The sequence below is a fragment of the Oncorhynchus keta genome, chromosome 19 (genome assembly GCF_023373465.1).
Source record: "Oncorhynchus keta strain PuntledgeMale-10-30-2019 chromosome 19, Oket_V2, whole genome shotgun sequence".
Classification (NCBI taxonomy): Eukaryota; Metazoa; Chordata; class Actinopteri; order Salmoniformes; family Salmonidae; genus Oncorhynchus; species Oncorhynchus keta.
Window position 1 is genome coordinate 59,673,530 of NC_068439.1, and position 21,887 is coordinate 59,695,416.

General features: G+C 42.4%; 1 protein-coding gene across 4 annotated transcripts in view; it reads right to left on the bottom strand.

Moving 5' to 3' along the window:
• Positions 1-3: 3 nt before the first annotated feature.
• LOC118398586 (inverted formin-2-like) overlaps positions 4-21,887 on the bottom strand; it is a 29,459-nt gene continuing 7,575 nt past the window's right edge. The window contains exons 2-22 of one of the 4 annotated variants that reach the window (XM_035794079.2): positions 18,117-18,532; positions 17,851-17,966; positions 17,402-17,561; positions 16,029-16,062; positions 15,717-15,858; positions 14,479-14,611; positions 13,607-14,326; positions 13,317-13,456; positions 13,100-13,161; positions 7,195-7,297; positions 6,938-7,023; positions 6,746-6,846; positions 6,566-6,636; positions 4,878-5,056; positions 4,658-4,781; positions 4,339-4,503; positions 4,014-4,116; positions 3,446-3,598; positions 2,669-3,211; positions 2,341-2,481; positions 4-852 (exon numbers count right to left, since the gene is read on the bottom strand). In XM_035794079.2, the coding sequence (XP_035649972.2) occupies positions 2,381-2,481; positions 2,669-3,211; positions 3,446-3,598; positions 4,014-4,116; positions 4,339-4,503; positions 4,658-4,781; positions 4,878-5,056; positions 6,566-6,636; positions 6,746-6,846; positions 6,938-7,023; positions 7,195-7,297; positions 13,100-13,161; positions 13,317-13,456; positions 13,607-14,326; positions 14,479-14,611; positions 15,717-15,858; positions 16,029-16,062; positions 17,402-17,561; positions 17,851-17,966; positions 18,117-18,513 (3,633 nt within the window). In that variant the 5' untranslated portion in view covers positions 18,514-18,532 and the 3' untranslated portion in view covers positions 4-852; positions 2,341-2,380. Of the gene's footprint in view, positions 853-2,340; positions 2,482-2,501; positions 2,553-2,668; positions 3,212-3,445; positions 3,599-4,013; positions 4,117-4,338; positions 4,504-4,657; positions 4,782-4,877; positions 5,057-6,565; positions 6,637-6,745; positions 6,847-6,937; positions 7,024-7,194; positions 7,298-13,099; positions 13,162-13,316; positions 13,457-13,606; positions 14,327-14,478; positions 14,612-15,716; positions 15,859-16,028; positions 16,063-17,401; positions 17,562-17,850; positions 17,967-18,116; positions 18,533-21,887 lie in introns of those variants that run through there. The other 3 variants (XM_035794081.2, XM_035794082.2, XM_035794083.2) reach the window with 3 other exon arrangements.

The following is a 21,887-nucleotide window of genomic DNA, read 5'->3' on the forward strand; positions in this document are numbered from 1 at the left end:
TGGGAGTGTATCAGATTATTTTATTGTATTTTGAGTATTTTTATAGCCTACTAAATCCCTGATTAGCATAGCCTTTTTTAAATGACAGTGTTAATGCAGAGTGCAATAAGAAACAATAACTGTTACAAAAGAGACTAGAGCAAATTATCACTATAACATTGTTGTTTCTGGAAAAACAGGTGAGTTTATTATTATGGTCTATCTATGCTGTTACCTTTTATATTTAATGGCTAACTGATCATGAACCAATATTCATTACAGTCATTACAACAATGCTTGGCTGTAGGCAAAAGAGGCCCTCTATTTGCCAAATGAAACGAGAGTCTGTATCAACAAGTAAACATAACATGTAGACCTACTATAAACATTTGTCTCAGTATTAAATTGAAACATTCTATTATTATAGACATGTTGATTTTTGTCAAATAATGTATAATATTTCAATGAAATTGTGTCCAATACATTGAATGTCCATGATGAAATTGTAACATGCAAATTATCCCATCATCATCATCATCATCATCCATACTTCCTGGGGTTGGTTGCAAAGCAGTTCCTGTCATATCATTGTCAAATCCTGTTATTGATGTAGTAAATCATACAAAGACCCCACTATAGGGGCTTAATAAGGAAGTCTCCATTTTGAAAAACAAGCATCACCTAGGTTCGTTAGGTAATCCTTTGAAAAAAGTAGGAAAAACATGCATGGCTGATATAGATATTTGTAAGTACAGTATAATGTTAATGTATACCATAGTATTTGTTTGGCAGACAGGGGTGGAGCACTGGAAGATGGCGTCAACATTCATTGTTTCTTTTTGCCTTTGGCCTTGTCCTTCTTCTTGCGTCCACCTAGAAATAGAGATACAAGATAGAATCAGTGTTGTTGCATATACCAACCACACAGCTATAGCTAATTTAATTTCACCCAGAATACAAGACGATAGACAGTTGAGACCCGTTGCTACACTAGGAGCTGAAAGGAATAAGTATAAAGTAAATCAACAAGATGAGAGCGCATGGAAAGGAAGCACCCCCAAACAATGGAGACAAGGACACAAATATAGGTTAAGCTTGATGTTGTGGGATTTTAGTGAAGCTGTGTATGTTCAGGTGAAGTCGGTAGAATTGTCCCCTGACAACTGATCTAGGGTCAGATATTTGAATTGCCCTAACGATAAATGGTAATCTGTGAATAAGGACAACTTCTGCCTCAAGTGTTTACATAACAAGGAAAGTGTACTGAGCGTCAGACCCATAACAGTCCCTCTCTCCAGACTGCACACTGGCGGTTAGAAGATAATAGACCCATAGACCCCACAGGAATGTTATCTTCAGCGGACATCTGTGATTTTAACATCCCTTAGCAGAGTGACAAAGATTTACAGCACACGACAAATTCCTTCCCTGACATATTCATTTAAAAAATAAAATAAAAATGGGGGCAAAAATTCATGAAAGAAACAAAAAATGGGTGAAAATCTGGTAAAAAGTATTAGTTTGCAGTAGTAAGTTCCCACTGGGCTCACACTGGTTGAATCATTGTTGTTTCCACACCAATGAAATTACATTGAACCAACGTGGAATAGATGGCATCTGTGCCCAGTGGGTTGTTCTTAACATCAAATGCAACATCATTTTTATAGAGACTTGTTCCTTGTTAGGCACTACATGTAACATACACAAAATGTTGCTCAAACCGAGTGAATCAATAACAATCTAGAAATGACCCACAAAACCCACTGGCCCAGATCTGATCTAATTCAATGATTTACTCTGTGTGTGTGTGTGTGCACGTGCATGTGTTTGTGTGTGGTGGTGGTTGTTGGTAGGGAGAACAGGCAGTTCGACTGAGGTCCTGCAGTGTTCAGTAGGTCGGTATGCGTTCCGCCAGGCGCGAGGTGTATCACATCTCCCATCATAAGGTCACCTTGGGTACTGGGGGGATCCAATGATGGCAAGCCTACAAATCTCCAACCACCCAGTGCTAGCTGACAGACAATATACACAACCAACAAAAAGCCCCTGGGAGTCATCCATAAAGCACCAACCCATAGCCAGCCAGGCTAACCATACCACATACCCCCAGACATGGAAGAGAGTTGGAGCAGGAACAGTAACTGGTGTATGAAAGGTCACTGAGGAAAGGGGAGGGATATGCAGGATGGACAAGACAGAATTGAAAGGAAACCAGTGAAACAGGACCCTTAAATCACCCATTTATTATTACGTTTTTTAAAACTAGTCAAGTCAGTTTTAAGAACAAGTTCTTATTTTCAACAACGGCCTAGGATCAGTGGGTTAACTGCCTTGTTCAGGAGCAGAATGACAGATGTTTACCTTGTCAGCTCAGGGATTTGATCTTGCAACCTTTCGGTTACTAGTCCAAAGCTCTAACCACTAGGCTACCTGACGCCCCACCAATGACCTGGTTAGATCCATGCAGGGTTAGTGGATGGTGTTTCTGGGATTCTGAAAAGCCTGAAAGGAGGAGAACCTACCTCAATGTAACACACAACTCTTTTTAGGTTTAGTGTGGCCTTTTCCATAGCCTGTTTTTAGGGAATTAAAGACAAGAAACAACGTTTTCCTTACAGGACAAAAAAAATCTAGATAAGCAAGAATGGTTCATTTTCTATCAAGATGAGGCTAGTTCTGAAGACATTACCTTCTCTATGTCTCTTAGTATCCCCCCGTTTCTGTGCCTGTGGTTTGGGCTCTGCGTCACCAGCAGCTGTGTTTGAGGGGGGCTCTGATGATTGACTCTCCTCTAACCCCTTTCCATCAGCTCCACTTTCCTGGTTCCCATCTATCTCTGTGTCTCCGCTCTTTGGAACATCTCCACCTGCTGAGAATGCATTCCTGTTCACATCCTCAACCTCTGAATCAGCAGCCTTAACCCTCTCCACCTCTGGGGACTCCTCCTCGACCAGGCGGTCAGCCAAGGAATCCATCCCAGGTTTGAGGTCCTCACTCTGTGTTTGATCACAGGTTCCCTGGTCCTTGGTGGTGGTGGTATGGAGGTCTGAGGGGCCTAAGGTTTCGGGTGAATGTGAAATGAGTGAGGGGTGTGTGGGGAGGCCGGATGAGGACTCCGCTACGACTGAATCTCTGTCTTGTTGTCTTTGGTCATTGGGTGATGTCACCTTTTCAACTTCATCTCCATCTTTAGCATCCATAGCAGGCAATCCCTCAGGCTGTGTGCCCTGCTCTAGGGGAGGAGAGAAAGGACAATTATTCATTAAAGATATTAACATAAAGCACAACTAACTACATTTACCTCCTCTACAAACCTCTTCTACATTCTACATGCAAGCCTTTCAGATCTACACAAGTGCCTAGTGCTTAGAGGTAAGAGGGTGTTTCTGGACAGGGCCTTAGTAATATCTTTCAAACAGCTCAAGGCAGCAGCAGAATCAATGGCCAGTCCCATCCTCATGCTCACCCGGCAGACTGCTGTCCCTTTTCTTGTCTGCAGAGGGCAGGCTTGTCCTGTCGGCCCCGGGCCTGGTCTTCCTCAGTGCATAGCCCTTCCTGATGTCAGATAGCAGGTGGTCGATTATGCAGCCCTCTTCCTGGACTGGGGGGGCTTTACGAACTGGGGTTGAGGGACAGAGGGTTCATCTCAAAACAGTCAACCCTGATACATGCAATGCTCTGGTAGTGCGTTTGAATTTGGACTGGTGAATTGCAATTATCAAACATGCACTTATAGGTGTCAACTGTCCTTAGAAAGTGGCATAATTTCCTAGTCTCCTTTCCTTAATCTGCACTGAAAGACTGGACAGTTAAAGGCAATGGAAACCTTCTATTTTGTGGAGGAGGAGACGAGGAAAGGGATCTTCTGAAGACTATTGAGACACAGCCAGGGAGAATCCCTTTCAGAAGCTACAAATGATCCATGTATGATTATGATGTTGGTAATGGGACACTGTTGAGTTATGACTATAGTAACCAGGGAGTGTCTTGAGGTAACAGTGTTATTTGGAGTGTTGGCTGGCAGTTAGACTCACTTATCTTCCCGTTATCCCCTCTTGGTCGCTTGGAATCCTCCTCCTCCTGCTGTTTCTTCCTCTTCTCTGCCTTGATGGCTTGCTCTCGGCGGGTCTGATTGTCCTGGGATTTTAAAAAGCAAGAGAAAACAGTAATAGTAGGTATCCAGAATGTGAAACCATAGCAATGTGGTATTTAATCTCTGAACAAAATTGGAGGACCTATGCAGTCAAAATGTATGACCCGGTTTGTGGAATAAACACAGAAAGATATACTTAAATTGAATGGTTTTATATAGGAACGTCAATAGGTGAAGTAGGTCCATTAGTTATGTGTTTCTCTCACCTTGAGAGCTTTGATGAAGAGTCCCCTGAAGGTCTTTATAGTGCTGAACAGCTCCTCCAGAGAGAGACGGGATGAGTCCTCACACAGATACAGTGCCAGATCCTCCTTCTTCCTGTCAATGGAGAAAAACCTCTCCTCCAGCTCCCTGCAGGCCTCCAGGCTTCCCTAGAGTAGACAGCCAATTCAGGGGGATTTATTTAGTTATGATCTGGCAACAATCACGATGAAGTCACAAATCTCTAAAACCATTAAAGGGGAGCTTTTGCGAAACTACAAAGTCACCTGCTCTCTGGTGGTGAGGAGAGGTATTGCAACCCACCTGCATTGCCGTTAGATACTGCTCCCTGATGTCCTCCACAGAAGAGGAAGCCACCTTCTTCTCTGAATCGTTCAACCGCTTGATGAGCGAGCTCACCTCTGTCTGGATAGACTCCAAATTCACACTGTGGAAGTAAACAATAAACGTGGTAAGGTTAGCATAGCCTCCATATCAAGCTTTGATTAGACTCCACAATGTTGTATACAGCTTTTTCCAATACCCAGCAGCCTTTTCACAGATCTCCAAATCATCTGGAAGGTTCAACAGGTCATCATGGTTCTGCTCCGCCTCCTGTAGGATGTGGTGGAGCAGAGTTATGCGACTTTTATTGGCCTTGGTCTCAGTGAGCTTTAGCAGGGTTCCGATCTTGAAGCCCTCCGCGTTCCCCGTGTGGCTCCCCTGTAGAACAGAGATAGACAGACAGTTCTCTCACTAACAACTAACAACATTGTTGTGAGACCATCTTTTTTGTGTTTGGTTATAAACTCAGCAAAAAAAGAAACATCCCTTTTTCAGGAACCTGTCTTTCAAAGATAATTCGTAAAAATCAAATAACTTCACAGATCTTCATTGTAAAGGGTTTAAACACTGTTCCCCATGCTTGTTCATTGAACCATAAACAATTAATGAACATGCACCTGTGGAACGGTCATTAAGACACTAACAGCTTGCAGACGGTAGACAATTAAGGTCACAGTTATGAAAACGTAAGACACTAAAGAGGCCTTTCTACTGACTCTGCAGACGTGGCCAATGCCCTTACTGTGAGACGCCTAAGACAGTGTTACAGGGAGACAGGACGAACAGCTGATCGTCCTCGCAGTGGCAGACCACGTGTAACAACACCTGCACAAGATCGGTACATACAAACATCACACCTGCGGGACAGGTACAGATGGCAACAACAACTGCCCGAGTTACACCAGGAATGCACAATCACTCCATCAGTGCTCAGACTGTCCACATTAGGCTGAGAGAGGCTGGACTGAGGGCTTGTAGGCCTGTTGTAAGGCAGGTCCTCACCAGACATCACCGGCAACAACGTCGCCTATGGGCACAAACCCCCGTCGCTGGACCAGATAGGACTGGCAAAAAGTGCTCTTCACTGACGAGTTGCGGTTTTGTTTCACCAGGGGTGATGGTCGTATTCGCATGTATCATCGAAGGAGTGAGCGTTACACCAAGGCCTGTACTCTGGAGCGGGATCGATTTGGAGGTGGCGGGTCCGTCATGGTCTGGGGCGGTGTGTCACAACATCATCGGACTGAGCTTGATGTCATTGCAGGCAATCTCAACGCTGTGCGTTACAGGGAAGACATCCTCCTCACTCATGTGGTACCCTTCCTGCAGGCTCATCCTAACATGACCCTCCAGCATGACAATGCCACCAGCTATACTTCTCGTTCTGTGTGTGATTTCTTGCAAGACAGGAGTGTCAGTGATCTGCCATGGCCAGCGAAGAGCCCGGATCTCAATCCCATTGAGCATGTCGTGGACCTGTTGGATCGGAGGGTGAGGGCTAGGGCCATTCCCCCCAGAAATGTCCGGGAACTTGCAGGTGCCTTGGTGGAAGAGTGGGGTAACATCTCACAGCAAGAACTGATAAATCTGGTGCAGTCCTTGAGGAGGAGATGCACTGCAGTACTTAATGTAGCTGGTGACCACACCAGATACTGACTGTTACTTTTGATTTTGACCCCCCCCTTTGTTCAGGGACACATTATTCCATTTCTGTTAGTCACATGTCTGTGGAACTTGTTCAGTTTATGTCTCAGTTGTTGAATCTTATGTTCATACAAATATTTACACACGTTAAGTTTGCTGAAAATAAATGCAGTTGACAGTGAGAAGATGTTTCTTTTTTGCTGAGTTTGGTACTATATGCCATCACATGTTATGGATTCTTACGTAGTTAAGAAAGTTTCCAACGTCCAGAATGAGCTTGCAGAAGCTTGGCAGTCGAGTGCTCACCCTCAGACCTTATAGGATAGAAATAAGAACTGATTAAAGAGAATAAATAAAAGGAATTTTAATTAGTCGTAGGGGTGATGAAAGTGGTAGGGCAGCCAGCCTGGTGCCTGGACTTACTCTCACAGGCCTCATCCAGCAGCTCGGCTTTAGGCTGCATCATCTGTAACACTGAGCTGATCTCCTCACACAGCAACATGCACTCGATCCTCAGGGCATAGCTGGAGTTCAAACACATACACACAACCAAGGTCAACATCCAGGGTGAATCGGTCCTAGCTCATTGAACAGCAAAAAGGTGGAGAACTTTACCAAGGAACAGCTAGGAGCTGTAGATAAAACTGGTCCACACCAGCTAACTTCTGTCTCTCTCCCTGGTAGGATGTGAGGTTATCCATCTGAGTGGTGGGAAGGAAAAAACCTTTCGATGAACATAAACTGACAACAAACATTTGGTTCCCAACACTATGTCCCTATCAAAACGGGAAATGTATTTAGATCTAGAAATACAGTGTGGCCGCTTGAAATTAACCAATGAACTTGGCAGGGATTCCTGTGCCGGCACGCACCTCATGCTTCTCTGGTTGTAGCTTCTGTAGCTGTTTCAGCACCTCCACATCGAACTTGGAGCGGTCCCCTTTTCGGATCATGGCCACAATGTCCTCATGTGAGCTGTTAGGGGACATACAAATTACAGTGTCTTCAGAAAGTATTCATACCCCTTGACTTATTCCACATTTAGTAGTGTTACAGCCTGAATTCAAAATGTATTAAATTTATTTTTTTTATCTCTCCCATCTACACACAATACCCCATAATGACATAACATGATGCAGCTACCACCATGCCTGAAAATATGAACCGTTGTACTCAGTGATGTGTTGGATTTACTGCAAACATAACACTTTGTATTTGTATTTCTTAAAGATCCCCATTAGTTAATGCCACGGCAGCAGCTACTCTTCCTGGGGTCTGGCAAAATTAAGGCAGATATACTTTTAAAAAAAACATTCATTACATAATTCATAACACATTAAGTGTGTGCCCTCAGGCCCATACTCCAGTACCACATATCTACAACACAAAATCAACACAAATATAATGTGTATATCTGCATGTGACTGTGCCTATGTTTGTGTTTTTTCACAGTCCCCGCTGTTCCAGAAGGTGTATTTTTATCTGTATTTTTTTTAAAAATGATTCTACTGCATGCATCAGTTACCTGATGTGGAATAGTTGTCATGGCTCTATGTATAACTGTGCGCCTCCCATGGTCTGTTCTGAACTTGGGGATTGTGAAGAGACCATTGGTGGCATGTTTTGTGGGGTATGCATGGGTTTCTGAACTGTGTGCTAGTTGTTTTAAACAGACAGTTCAGTGCTTTTCAACATGTTAATACCTTTTAAAGGTCCCTTTTTGTGGCACCTGACTACAAGACTGAACAGTAGTCTAGGTGCGACAAAACTATAGCCTGTAGGACCTGCCTTGTTAATAGTGCTGTCAAGAAAGCAGAGCAGCGCTTTTGTATTGACAGACATCTCCCCATCTTAGCTACTGTTGTATCAATTTGTTTTGACTATGACAGTTAACAATACAGGGTTACTCCAAGCAGTTTAGTCACCTCAACTTGCTAAATTTACACAATGATTTGTCCCAAATACAATGCATTTAGTTTTTGAAATATTTAGGGCTAACTTATTCCTTGTCCCCCATTCTGAAACTACCTGCTCCTCTTTGTTTAGTGTTGCAGTCATTTTAGTTGCTGTAGTAGCTGACGTGTATAATAGTGTTGAGTCATCTGCATACACAGACACAATGGCTTTACTCAAAGCCAAGTGGTATGTCGTTAGTAAAGATTGAAAGAAAGTATGGGGCTTAGACAGCTGCCATGGGGAATTCCTGATTCTACCTGGATTATGTTGGAGAGGCTTCCATTAAAGAAAACCCTCTGTGTTCTGTTAGACAGGTAACTCTGTATCCACAATATAGCGGTAGGTGTAAAGCCATAACACATACGTTTTTCCAGCAGCAGACTATGATGGATAATGTAAAAAAAACTCACTTGAAGTCTAACAAAATGGCTCCCACAATCTTTTTTTAATCAATTTCTCTCAACCAATCATCAGTCATTTGTATAATTGCTGTGCTTGTTGAATGACCTTCCCTATAAGCGTGCAGAAAGTCTGTTGTCAATTTGTTTACTGTAAAATAGAACTGTATCTGGTCAAACACAATGTTTTCCAAAACTTTACTAAGGGTTGGTAACAGGATGATTGGTGGGCTATTTGAGCCAGTGAAGGGGGCTTTACTATTCTTAGGTAGCGGAATGACATTTCCTGCCCTCCGGGCATGAGGACACACACTTTCAAGTAGGCATAAATTTAAGATATGGCAAATAGGACTGGCAATATCGTCCTCTATTATCCTCAGTCATTTTCCATCCAAGTTGTCAGACCCGGTGGCTTGTCATTGTTGATAGACAACAATATTTTTTTCATTTTCACCTCTTCCACACTCACTTTAAGGAATTCAAAATTACAATTCTTGTATTTCCTAATTTGGTCAGATATATTTGGATGTGTAGTGTCAGCGTTTGTGGCTGGCATGTTGCTGGCAAGTTTGCCAATGAAAAAATTATTAAAGTAGTTGGGAATATCAGTCAGTTTTGTAAAGAATGAGCCATCTGATTCAATGAATGATGGAGCTGAGTTGGCCTTTTTTTCCCAGCATTTCATTGACGGTGCTTTTTACTATCATTCTTTGTCATTTATCTTTGTTTCATAGTGTAGTTTATTCTTCTATTTATTCAGTTGTCACATGATTTCTCAATTTGTAGTACGTTTGCCAATCGGTTGTGCAGCCAGAATTATTTTCCATTCCTTTTGCCTCATCCCTCTCAACTAGGGGTTGCAAGGGGTTGGAAACTTTCCAGTAAATTTCTGGAATTTGTACAACATTTTCCATGGGAATTTAAGCCCTGGAATTTGGTGAATTTTGATAAAATTCCTCAAAAAAGCTTATAACAGTGGACCTTTTTTTAAGGCAATTCTAGGTCTTGTGGCATATTTTGGTTAAACTATCCCCAATTCAATGGAATTACAACCCTCTGCATGCACAGTGCATTCTTCCATCACATGTGCAGTGCACTCTTCCATCACATGTACAGCTGATTCTTAAGATCTTCCACCCTAATGAGATGCTATTGAGCCCACACTACTACACTGTCTAAGCCAAGGATTGCATTCTTTCTGGTAAGTTTTGATTACAATACTCAGTGATGTGAATATATTTTATTTGACATGCATTATTTTTTCTGAATTAGTAAATAGTAATCTACAGCAAAGTGTGTTTAAATTATTTCTAACTAACAATTTCTGCTAGTTAGTTTTTGCTACCATGTGGGATCTAGCTTGCTTGAGCCTGCTAAATGAGGAGTGTTAATTTGCCTGTTTCCATACATGTTTCATTTGAAAACATTTATCTTACAAAGGAGTTGTTTAATCTAACTGCTTAACTATTTATCTGTACATAGGGTTTATTTGCCGTTTTTTACAAAAAAAATCTTTACAGGAAAATGCCACGGGCACTATCTGATGTGTGGAGACATTTCACTGCAGCTAATGTAGAAGGAAAAGCTGTGTACATTTGCAAATACTGTGCCAAATCATATGTAAAGAATGCAACAAAGATGCAGAATCATCAGGCCAAGTGCATAAAGTTCCCTCAGCGCTCACAACAAGCAGCCTCTGACAAAAGTCCCTCTACTTCTATTTGAGGTGAAAATTATGAATCGGTAGCAACAGCTCATGGTCCTTCTGGAATCAGAAGTTTTTTTTTACTCAATGGAGGAACGTAGTCAGAGAAATGCTGACAAATGTCTTGCTTAAGCTGTGTATGCAACTGGTTCACCTCTGATGCTCACAGGCAATGTGTATTGGAAGAGATTTCTGAATGTTCTTCACCCAACATACACCCCTCCAACCAGACATGCTTTATCTACTCATTTGCTGGATGCAGAGTTCAACATAGTTCAAGTGAAGGTCAAGCAAATCATAGAGAAAGCACACTATATTGAAATCATCTCTGATGGGTGGTCGAATGTTTGTGGGCAAGGAATAATGAACTATATTTCCACCCTTCAACCAGTATTCTACAAGTGCACAGACACAAGGGACAACAGACACACTGGTCTCTACATTGCAGGTGAGCTAAAGGCAGTCATCAATGACAACAGAAGGTATTTTCAGACAATGCTGCTTGGTCTAAAGTGGAGGAGTCCTACCCTCACATCACACCCACCCAAGGACATCATGGCACTGAAAACAATGGATACACTCTACAAGAGATCCAAGGAAATGGTTAGGTATGTGAAGGGTCATCAAGTTACAGCAGCAATCTACCTCACCAAGCAAAGTGAGAGGAATAAGAGCACCACATGGAAGCTGCCCAGCAACACCTGTTGGGGTGGTGCTGTCATCATGTTTGACAGTCTCCTGGAGGGGAAGGAGTCTCTCCAAGAAATGTCCATATCACAGTCTGCCGATATGGACAACCCCATCAAGAGCATCCTCCTGGATGATTTATTTTGTGGGAGAGTGGTAAGCAGCCTGAAACTCCTGAAACCTATAGCAGTAGCCATTGCACGGATTGAGGGAGACAATGCCATCCTGTCTGATGTTCAGACTCGGCAGAAACGGCAGTCACAATACATCAAAAAGTGTGATGACTTCTGCCTGAAGCCCATACGGAGTAGGCACAGCGGCTGCAGACACAGGTAACCCCAGCAACGAAGGTGCAGGAAGATCAGGCCCCAGGGCAGCAAAACTATTCGTTGTTTGTATCCACTCCAGGCCTCTCATTGGGAGTGTAGTATTGCTTTGCGGCAGGCCGCTGGCTTCGATTTACATGGCTCGTGACATGTGACCATAGTTGATTGCCATGCTCCTCTTGCTGTGCTCCTTCGACTCCGCTATCAGATTGGGGAGAAGAGGCAGGAGATGGCTCCCCTGGCGAACAAACTCCGGGCAACACCGGCCAGTCCGATAACGACAAACGACAAGACGGAGATGCATCCAACATGTGCGGAAGCCATCCAGCAACCGGCGTAGAAAAGGTAAACATTTCACTCTGTGTTTTTCCCAATTTCTTACGTAGGCTGGCTACATGCGGGATCAAGGAAGCCACCTCAAGCCTATAATCCTCGACAAGCAAACATTTGCCGCATTGTAACTCTGAGTGATCCAGTTTGTCCTAAAACACAGAATAATAGATACAACTCCTACAGCGCTGGAACCGTTCATTTACCTCTCCAGACAAAGAGGGCCCCATTGGAAAACTCATCTGGGACTAACTTTGTTAGCTTTATGGCTAACGTTAGCAGCTTAGCTAGGTTAGCGGCTCTTTCAAGCAGACTTTAACCTGTATTCAGGACATAAAGTTAATTTATTTGCCATATTTTTTGCAGTTTTACTTTAGTAAAACTTACTTTATTTACTTTACTGCAAAGAGGATGCATATTTTGAAATATTTTAATTCTGTACAGGCTTCCTTCTTTTCAATAGGTGCCCTTCAAAGCGAAGTATTGGAAACACTCCCTGGTCTTTGTGGTTGAATCTGTGTTTGAAATGTACTGCTTGACTGAGGGACCTTACAGATAATTGTATGTGTGGTGTACAGAGGTGAGGTAGCCATACAATAATCATGTTAAACACTATTATTGCACACAAAGTGAGTCCAATGCTACTTATTATGTGACTTGATAAGCACATTTTTACTCCTGATCTTATTTAGGCTTGACATAACTGTCACGACTCCCCTTCCTGTTCGGGTGGCGCTCGGTGGTCGTCGTCACCGGCCTACTAGCTGCCACTGATCCTTTTCCTCCCCCTTGTCTGTTTATTAGTTACACCTGTGTTTTAGTTAGGTTAATTGGTTGGGCTTTATTATCCAGCCGGCCCGCCTGCTGGGGGTGCGGGATTGTTTTATGTGTACTCTAGTGCACGCCTGTAAGTCACGGTTTTGCGTATACGTGTGTTGTTCGGGACTGTTTAATTCCCCTGTGTTTTGGGGCATTTGTTTGAGTGGCGTCGTTTTCACCTTAGTGGTGAATAAAGAAGTATCGCTACTCTGAACTCTCTGTTTCCTGCGTCTGACTTCTTCCTCCACTACATCCCGGCATTACAATGAGTTGAATACTTATTGATTCAAAACATTTCAGCTTTTCATTTTGAATTCATTTGTACAAATTTCAAAAACCATCATTCCACTTTGATATTATAGAGTTGTACGTGTAGGCCAGTGACATAAAATGTCATCCATTTTAAATTCTGTCTGTAACACAACAAAAAGTCAAGGGATGCGAATACTTTCTGAAAGCACTGTATTTCAACACTCTTCTACAGTACCTATCAATTCTTGTGTTGCCTCCTTTACTAAGACTCTCTTCTTCATATTTCTTGCCTGAAAATACTCACCATCTGAATTGTTTTAAGAATATGTTCAGGTTGAGATTTTTCTTGGCATCGATGAAAGAAATCTGTTGATGGAGAAAAAGTGTGATGCTTGAAATTAAAACAGGGGATGTGTTAAGGAAAATGACAATAATGATGAAGGGAGAAGAGAGAGTGAGATTATAAGGCCATTTCAAAGTCTAATGGGATGGGGTAAGACCACATTGATTACTCTCTCTACCTCTTTGGGCTCCTGTTTGACCGCAGGGGCGCTGCCTTTGGCCTTTGACTCTGTCACTGGCAGACAGAAGAGCTCCTCAATACTGGAGTAGTCAGGCTCCAGAGAATCTGATTGTACCGATGTCCACATGGAGTGACTGTCTGGAGCAAAATAACAAAATGGTGTACAGTATTTGAATTATGACTTATACACTACACTCTTGAGTTGAAATGTATCCAATTTGCACTTGTCAGGGTCAACTGTATTTGTTGGTTTAATTCAATGGTGACACAATCTGACAGGTCCCTTACCAGTCACCACTCTGGATGGCAGCTTCTGCCAGTTGAGCTTCTTCATGCGTAGTGTGGGGCAGCGGCCCGCCTTGGGTGGAGGGGCATAGTAGGATCGGCCCAGCGTCTGCACACTCTGGGCCATAATCATGTCACCGCCACCAGGGGGAGGTGGAGGGCCCATACCAGGCAGTGGTGGTGGGGGTGGGGGACCCATCCCAGGCAGGGGTGGTGGTGGTGGGGGACCCATCCCAGGCAGGGGTGGTGGTGGTGGGGGACCCATCCCAGGCAGGGGTGGTGGTGGTGGGTAGGGACCCATTGTGCCAGGTAGGGGTGGTGGTGGGGGGGGACCCATGCCAGGCAGGGGTGGGGGAGGTGGTGGACTCCCATACCCCATCCCTGGTAGATGAGGTTGGGTAGGAGGGAGACCAGGGAGAGGCGGGGGAGGGGGCAGCATCCCAGAGAAGCCAAGAAGTGGTGGGGGTGGAGGTTGGGGTGGGGGTGTGCCGAAAGCTGCCATGCCTTGTAGTGGTGGTGGTGGAGGAGGAGAAGGAGGGGGGGGTGCAGTGGCAATAGGGGAGGTAGATCCTTTAACGAGGACGACCAAATGATCGGTCAATCTTTCTCTCAGGTCTATCTGAACGCCCCTGTCTGTGGTCTTGACCTTGACCTTAGGTGACCCTTGCTGAGCCTTGGAGGACACCAGACGTTCCATCAAGCGCTCGGTGGAGTCAACTTCAGCTAAAGAACACACACACACACACACACACACAGACAATGTCAGAGTGACATAATATAAACCAGCCAAAACATGTCAGCGTACATGGCCATACTAAATAAATGGTGAAAATTATGTTTTTATGGACTATGAAGGTGATTGATCTCAGACTCACGTTCCTGTGCCAGCAGACTAGCACGGTCAGCCAGAGCCTCCAGGGCCAGCCACACCTCACTGTGTTCCGGCCCCAACAACAACAGCGCGTGCAGGATGGACAGCAACTGCACCGAGGCAGGGGAGCTACTCACCTGGAGCGAGGGGAGGGGGTTAGATTACTTGTATTACCTGCTGTGGGTTTTAATTACAAATAAATACACCCTTAATTAACCTCTTGACCCTCTGGGGGCAGTATTTCATTTCGGATGAAAAACGTTCCCGTTTTAAACAAGATATTTTGTCACGAAAAGATGCTCGACTATGCACATAAAGAAAACACTCTGACGTTTCCAAAACTGCAAAGATATTGTCTGTGAGTGCCACAGAACTAATGCTACAGGCGAAACCAAGATGAAATTTCATACAGGAAGTGAGCCAGATTTTTGAGGTGCTGTGTTCCAATGTCTCCTTATATGGCTGTGAATGCGCAAGGAGAGAGCCTACACTTTCTGTCGTTTCCCCAAGGTGTTTGCAGCATTGTGACGTATTTGTAGGCATAAAAATTGACCATAAGAGACTACATTTACCAGGTGTCCGCTCGGTGTCCTCCGTCGAAACTATTGCGTAATCTCCAGGTGCGTGCATTTTTCCATTTTGAACAGAGGAGAAATCAAACTGCCACGAGTGACTTATCATCGAATAGATATGTGAAAAACACCTTGAGGATTGATTCTAAACAACATTTGCCATGTTTCTGTCAATATTATGGAGTTAATTTAGAAAAAAGTTTGCATTGTAATGACTGAATTTTCGGGGTTTTTTCTTAGCCAAACGTGATGAACAAAACGGAGCGATTTCTCCTACACAAATAATCTTTTTGGAAAAACTGAACATTTGCCATCTAACTGAGAGTCTCCTCATTGAAAACATCCGAAGTTCTTCAAAGATAAATTATTTTATTTGAATGCTTTTCTTGTTTTTGTGAAAATGTTGCCTGCTGAATGCTAGGCTTAATGCTATGCTAGCTATCAATACTCTTACACAAATGCTTGTGTAGCTATGGTTGAAAAGCATTTTTTGAAAATCTGAGATGACAGTGTTGTTAACAAAAGGCTAAGCTTGTGAGCCAATATATTTATTTCATTTCATTAGCGATTTTCATGAATAGTTAACGTTGCGTTATGGTAATGAGCTTGAGGCTATAATTACGCTCCCGGATACGGGATTGATCGTCGCAACAGGTTAATTGGTGCTTACTTTGGTGAAGAGTATGGCGAAGACTTCCTGGTGACTGCTCATGTCAATACCTCCGTACATGCTCTCCATCTCAGCATCATCATATGCCATGGTGTCCTCAAAGGTCTCACACTGGATGTTCAGGTCCACATCATCCGTCTCCCTGTAACACACACACAAACATACACAAATACGTATTTCCACAGGAAAAAAACAAGTAGCAGTGTGAAAGAAAATTGGTGTGCTGTGCATAACAGAGCATTTGCTTATTCCGAAAAAGTTTATATATATTTGAAATAAATAAAAATGTATTTTGCAAAAGACTCAACTTGCCTCAGTTTTGGAAGTAAATCCAGTAATTGTAGCCCTGCGAGACAAAGAATAAGTCACAGTTAGACATTTTCATTCAGTTTGACATGTCCACATAGAGAAGTGGCTATGTTACAAATCCTAAAAGTTCTACAATGGGATGAAAATGGCAGCCATGTTGGACAGGGAGAAATCCAAACCAGTCTAATTGAATTAATGGCAGTAGAGGCATAATCCTGATTTTACTTATGAAGTAAGGCATGTGATATATATCATAAATTGTGTAATAGAATTATTGTCAAACTAAAATATTGTCATATAATTATAAATACTGTTTAAACAGGTTTTATACCATTTTTTGTATAAAAAGCATCTCAAATATATTTAAACAGAACATGTCAACATGCAATTGTGTATACAGTGTATATATAATAAATAAAAAAAATATGTTTTACTATTTTGCTGATAGGTGCAGTGAAATGTGTTGGTTTACAGGATCAGCCATAGTAGTACAGCGCCACTGGAACAAATTAGGGTTAAATAACTTGCTCAAGGGCACATCGACACATTTTTCACCTTGTTGGGTCGGGTATTCAAACCAGCGACTTTTCGGTTACTATCACACTGCGCTAACGGCTAGGCTACCTGCCGCCCTATTATTTGATACAATATCAGTGCTTGTTGCATTTACAACTTTTCTAAGTCCTATCATCTACTGATTTCCGCCAGCGTATGGCTGTGGACTGCATTGTTTGGATATTGGCATACTGGCAATTAAACAAATTAATGGAATAATTCCTTTAAAACTGGCTGGCTATCAAACTAACAAACATACAGTGCAGATAAATTCTTCAAATTCATTATTTTACACAATATCTTATCGCAGCACGGGCAAACCATGGTTGACCAACTCCCTGACCAAAATGGCTGACCTTAACACCATCATAAGAAGGTTCATGACCATCCTAGTACTCTAGTGCTTAAGTCTATGAATGTCCATCTCTATTTCCTGTATTCAAGGCATTGTTTATACCGACTGCAATATCTTCATCATTATGATAGATTTTTCAACATATGAAGCACTCTACACCATGTAGGCTACTGTATATAAGCATTATTGTGGTACTTCTTGATACTAGTAATACATTTGTGCATGGTTGATCTTTAAAGGGCTACAGACACTCCTTAAGCCTCTCCGTTTCCTGGGCAACAGTATTGGAAGGTCAAGTAGACATATACATGGCAATGGAAACCTTTCTCAAGAAACAATATGTGAATCTAAATAATAAAAAGCATTATTATTATTATTATTGGAGGTAGTGAAAGGGTCTCCATTCACACCCGTGCTTCTCTATGTATGTGAGTGTTGAAAAATCATGATGAAGAGGTAGTGATACCGATGAACTCTTTGCGTAGTTTGTCCCTCTTTCTCAGGTCCTGTACCCTGTAGATGATCACGTTGACCACACTCATGAGGATGACCATATACGGCACGTTGTCCGTCGCATGCAGCTCATTCATGATGACGCTGAATCGGTACTGGTGGATCTTCAGACTCTGACAAAGATATATAGTTATGAAGATAACATAAGTCAGCATCCCTAATTCATGAAGAGCAGGGAGATAGATGCCTTATCTAAAGTAGGTTTTCCTTAACTTAGACGAGGTACAATACATTTTCACAGGCCTCCTTTAATACTTTGTATGAATTCAAGGGGGTATCAATGCTGCTTCAGCTGACATTTGCTTTGAAAGTAAACCATATGAAAATAATTATCAGAATTTGTCTTTGTGTATATTTATGCTGTTCTGTATAAAAAAAGGGGATGGCAGGGTTACACCTTACTTTATAGTGATCCAGGGCGTCCATGACCAGGTGGTGTCCCTGTGGGTTGAACATGGTGAGGGCTGCCAGCAGCTCAAACACCTGCATCTTCACCATGGTGTTGGACGTGTCCAGTGCTGCCAATCAAAAAAAGAGATAATGTTCAGACAGACAGACAGACAGACAGACAGACAGACAGACAGACAGACAGACAGACAGACAGACAGACAGACAGACAGGCCTTTGCCAAAACTCTTGCCACCCTTCTTACGAGCCCTCTTTCTCACCTTGTGACAGGGTCCTGACGTATCCCTCATTGTCCAGTATAAAGTGCAGCCCAGCGGAGGAGTTCATCACTGCCTTCACACAGGCCACACAGGTGAGCTGGAGGATGGCATCAGCGATGCGGGCACACCCACGGCCAGACAACCTTTCCAGGGCCTCCATCAGCAGATCCAGCCCATTGAGCTCCAGGAACTGCACCATCCAGTCCTGGTCACTCCCCTCCAGACGCCTCCGCAGCCCTGAGTAGTTGACCACCGTGGGTACCTGTAGCAGTCGTATGCATAGCTCTGGATCTGCGTTCTCCAAGTTGGCCTCTAGGTGAGCATCTGGGTCCGGGGGGCTGCTGGTCAGGTGCTCCTTTAGGGCCTCCCACTTCCCTTTGGATGCCTTGGCTGCCATGGCAACCAATAAAGGTGAGCTAGAGGTAGAGAAAAATCGTGTAATGTTCGTGTTGTGACACATACGAGTGAAACAGAGACCCACAACAATTGAAACAAAATGTAAAAACAAGTCTGTAAATTATGCATTGGTTTGATTTGGAGGAACTACAAAGCATTATTGGAGAGATACACAACACTAAAATTGGAGATCGTGAAAGCAGGTGCTCCATTGTCAAAGACCTGCCTGAAGAGGAACTTCCTCTGAACTCAGGGGGGGGTAAAAGAAGAGGAACTCATCAGGAACTGCCCGAAGAGGAACTTCCTCTGAACTCAGGAAGGGTAAAAGAAAAACAAACATCCTTTTATGCTGAAACTCTGAAAATCCTACTTGTGAACTGGGAGCAACAAGTTGTGTCCATTCACATGCTTTGAACTTGGTGAGAACCCCTAATTGGCTAATGGCAAACAAGCTGTGTCAACCATGAACTAAAAGTACAGCTATCATGCTCATAACCAATTTATAGTGTTCAGAAACCATATTAATAGATGCATTTTTATAAATAATGTTTTCTTGTTGCATTTAACAGCAAATAATGCTGTTATTGAGGTAATTTCCTTAGTATACTAGGTGCTATCTATAGGATAACCCATAGGATAACCCTTTGTAGAACCCTTTTTGGTCCTAGGTAGAACACTTTTGGATTCCATGTAGAACCCTTTTCACAGAGTGGAGACCAAAAAGTCCTCTCCTATGGGGACAACCGAAGAACCCTTTCGGAACCCTTTTTTTCTAAGAGCCTTGGTGACGTCAGAGTTCATCACGGAGCTCAGGATGAAATGACACAAGAGTTCCACCTATCAATTAAGATTTGGAGGGGCGTTGAAGTGGATTATTCCCAGTTGTATGTTCACATTTACGAATATATGAGATGCTATGAATGCAGCGTTAGCATTGTATAATATGCTGAAGTTGGTTGCTGTCGCTTGTAGAGGTCGACTGATTATGATTTTTAAACTCCGATGCCGATTATTGGAGGACCAAAAAAAAGATGCTACCGATTAATTGGCCGATTTGTATATATATATTTGTAATAATGACAATTACAACAATACTGAATTAACACTTTTATTTTAACTTAATATAATACATAAATAAAATCAATTTAGTCTCAAATAAATAATGAAACATGTTCAATTTGGTTTAAATAATGCAAAAACACAGTGTTGGAGAAGAAAGTAAAATTGCTATATGTAACATGTAAAAAAGCTAACGTTTAAGTTCCTTGCTCAGAACATGAGAACATATGAAAGCTGGTGGTTCCTTTTAACATGACTCTTCAATATTCCCAGTTAAGAAGTTTTAGGTTGTAGTTATTATAGGAATTAGTTCTCACTATACCATTTGCATTTCATATACCTTTGACTATTGGATGTTCTTATAGGCACCATAGTATTGCCATCCTAATCTCGGGAGTTGATAGGCTTGAAATCATAAACAGCGCAATGCTTGAAGCACAGCGAAGAGCTGCTGGCAAACGCAGGAAAGTGCTGTTTGAATGAATGCTTATGAGCCTGCTGCTGCCTACCACCGCTCAGTCAGACTGCTCTATCAAATATCAAATCATAGACTTAATTATAATATAATAAACACACAGAAATACGAGCCTTAGGTCAATAATATGGTAAAATCCAGAAACAATAATTTTTGAAAACAAAACGTTCATTCTTTCAGTGAAATACGGAACAGTTACGTATTTTATCGAACGGGTGACCTCCCTAAGTCTAAATATTGCTGTTACATTGCACAACCTTCAATGTTGTCATAATTATGTAAAATTCTGGCAAATTAATTACGGTCTTTGTTAGGAAGAAATGGTCTTCACACAGTTCGCTACGAGCCAGGCGGCCCAAACTGCTGCTTGCACAGAACACAAGAGAAGTGACACCATTTTTCCAAGTTAAAATAAATTCATGTTAGCAGGCAATATTAACTAAATATGCAGGTTTAAAAATATATACTTGTGTATTGATTTTAAGAAAGGCATTGATGTTTATGGTTAGGTACATATTGGTGCAACCTCAGTGCCTTTGTCGCGAATGCGCTTGTTAAATCATCACCCGTTTGGCAAAGTAGGCTGTGATTCGATGATAAATGAACAGGCACCGCATTGATTATATGCAATGCAGGACAAGCTAGATAACTAGTAATATCAACCATGTGTAGTTAACGAGTGATTGTTAAGATTGATTGTTTTTTACAAGATAAGTTTAATGCTTGCTAGCAACTTATCTTGGTTCCTTGCTGCACTCGCGTAACAGATGGGCAGCCTGCCACGCAGTCTCCTCGTGGAGTGCAATGTAATCGGCCATAATCGGCATCCAAAAATGCCGGTTACAGATTGTTATGAAAACTTGAAATCGGCCCAAATTAAATCGGCCATCCCGATTAGTTGCGAGTTGCTGGGGTGTCTATTTTGTGAAGTGCACCAGTCCCTGCTGCAGCAAAGCACCCCCACAACATGATGCTGCCACCCTGTGCTTCACAGTTGGGATGGTGTTCTTCGACTTGCAAGCTTCCCCCTTTTTCCTTCAAACACAATGATGGTCATTATAGCCAAACAGTTCTATTTTTGTTTCATCAGACCAGAGGACATTTCTCCAAAAAGTACAATATTTTTTATGGTGGTTTTGGAGCAGTGGCTTCTTCCTTGCAGAGCGGTCTTTCAGGTTATGTTGATATAGGACTTGTTTTACTGTGCATATACTGTAGATACTTTTGTACCTGTTTCCTCCGGCATCTTCACAAGGTCCTTTGCTGTTGTTCTGGGATTGATTTGCACTTTTCGCACCAAGTACATTCATCTCTAGGAGACAGAAAGCGTCTCCTTCCTGAGCGGTATGACGGCTGCATGGTCTCATGGTGTTTATACTTGCGTACTATTGTTTGTACAGATGAACATGGTACCTTCAGGCCTTTTGGAATTGCTCCCAAGGATGAACCAGACTTGTGGATCTACAATTTTTTTCTGAGATCTTGGCTGATTTCTTTTGATTTTCCCATTATGTCAAGTAAAGTGGCACTGAGTTTGAAAGTAGGCCTTGAAATACATCCATAGGTACACCTCAAATTGACTCAAATTATGTCAATTAGCCTATCAGAGCTTCTAAAGCCATGACATCATTTTCTGGAATTTTCAAAGCTGTTTAAAGGCACAGTCAACTTAGTGTATGTAAACTTCTGACCCACTGGAATTGTGATACAGTGAACTATAAGTGAAATAATCTGTCTGTAAACAACTGCTGGAACAATTACTTGTGTCGTGCACAAAGTAGATCCGAAATGACTTCCCAACATTATAGTTTGTTAACAAGAAATGCGTGGACTGGTAGAAA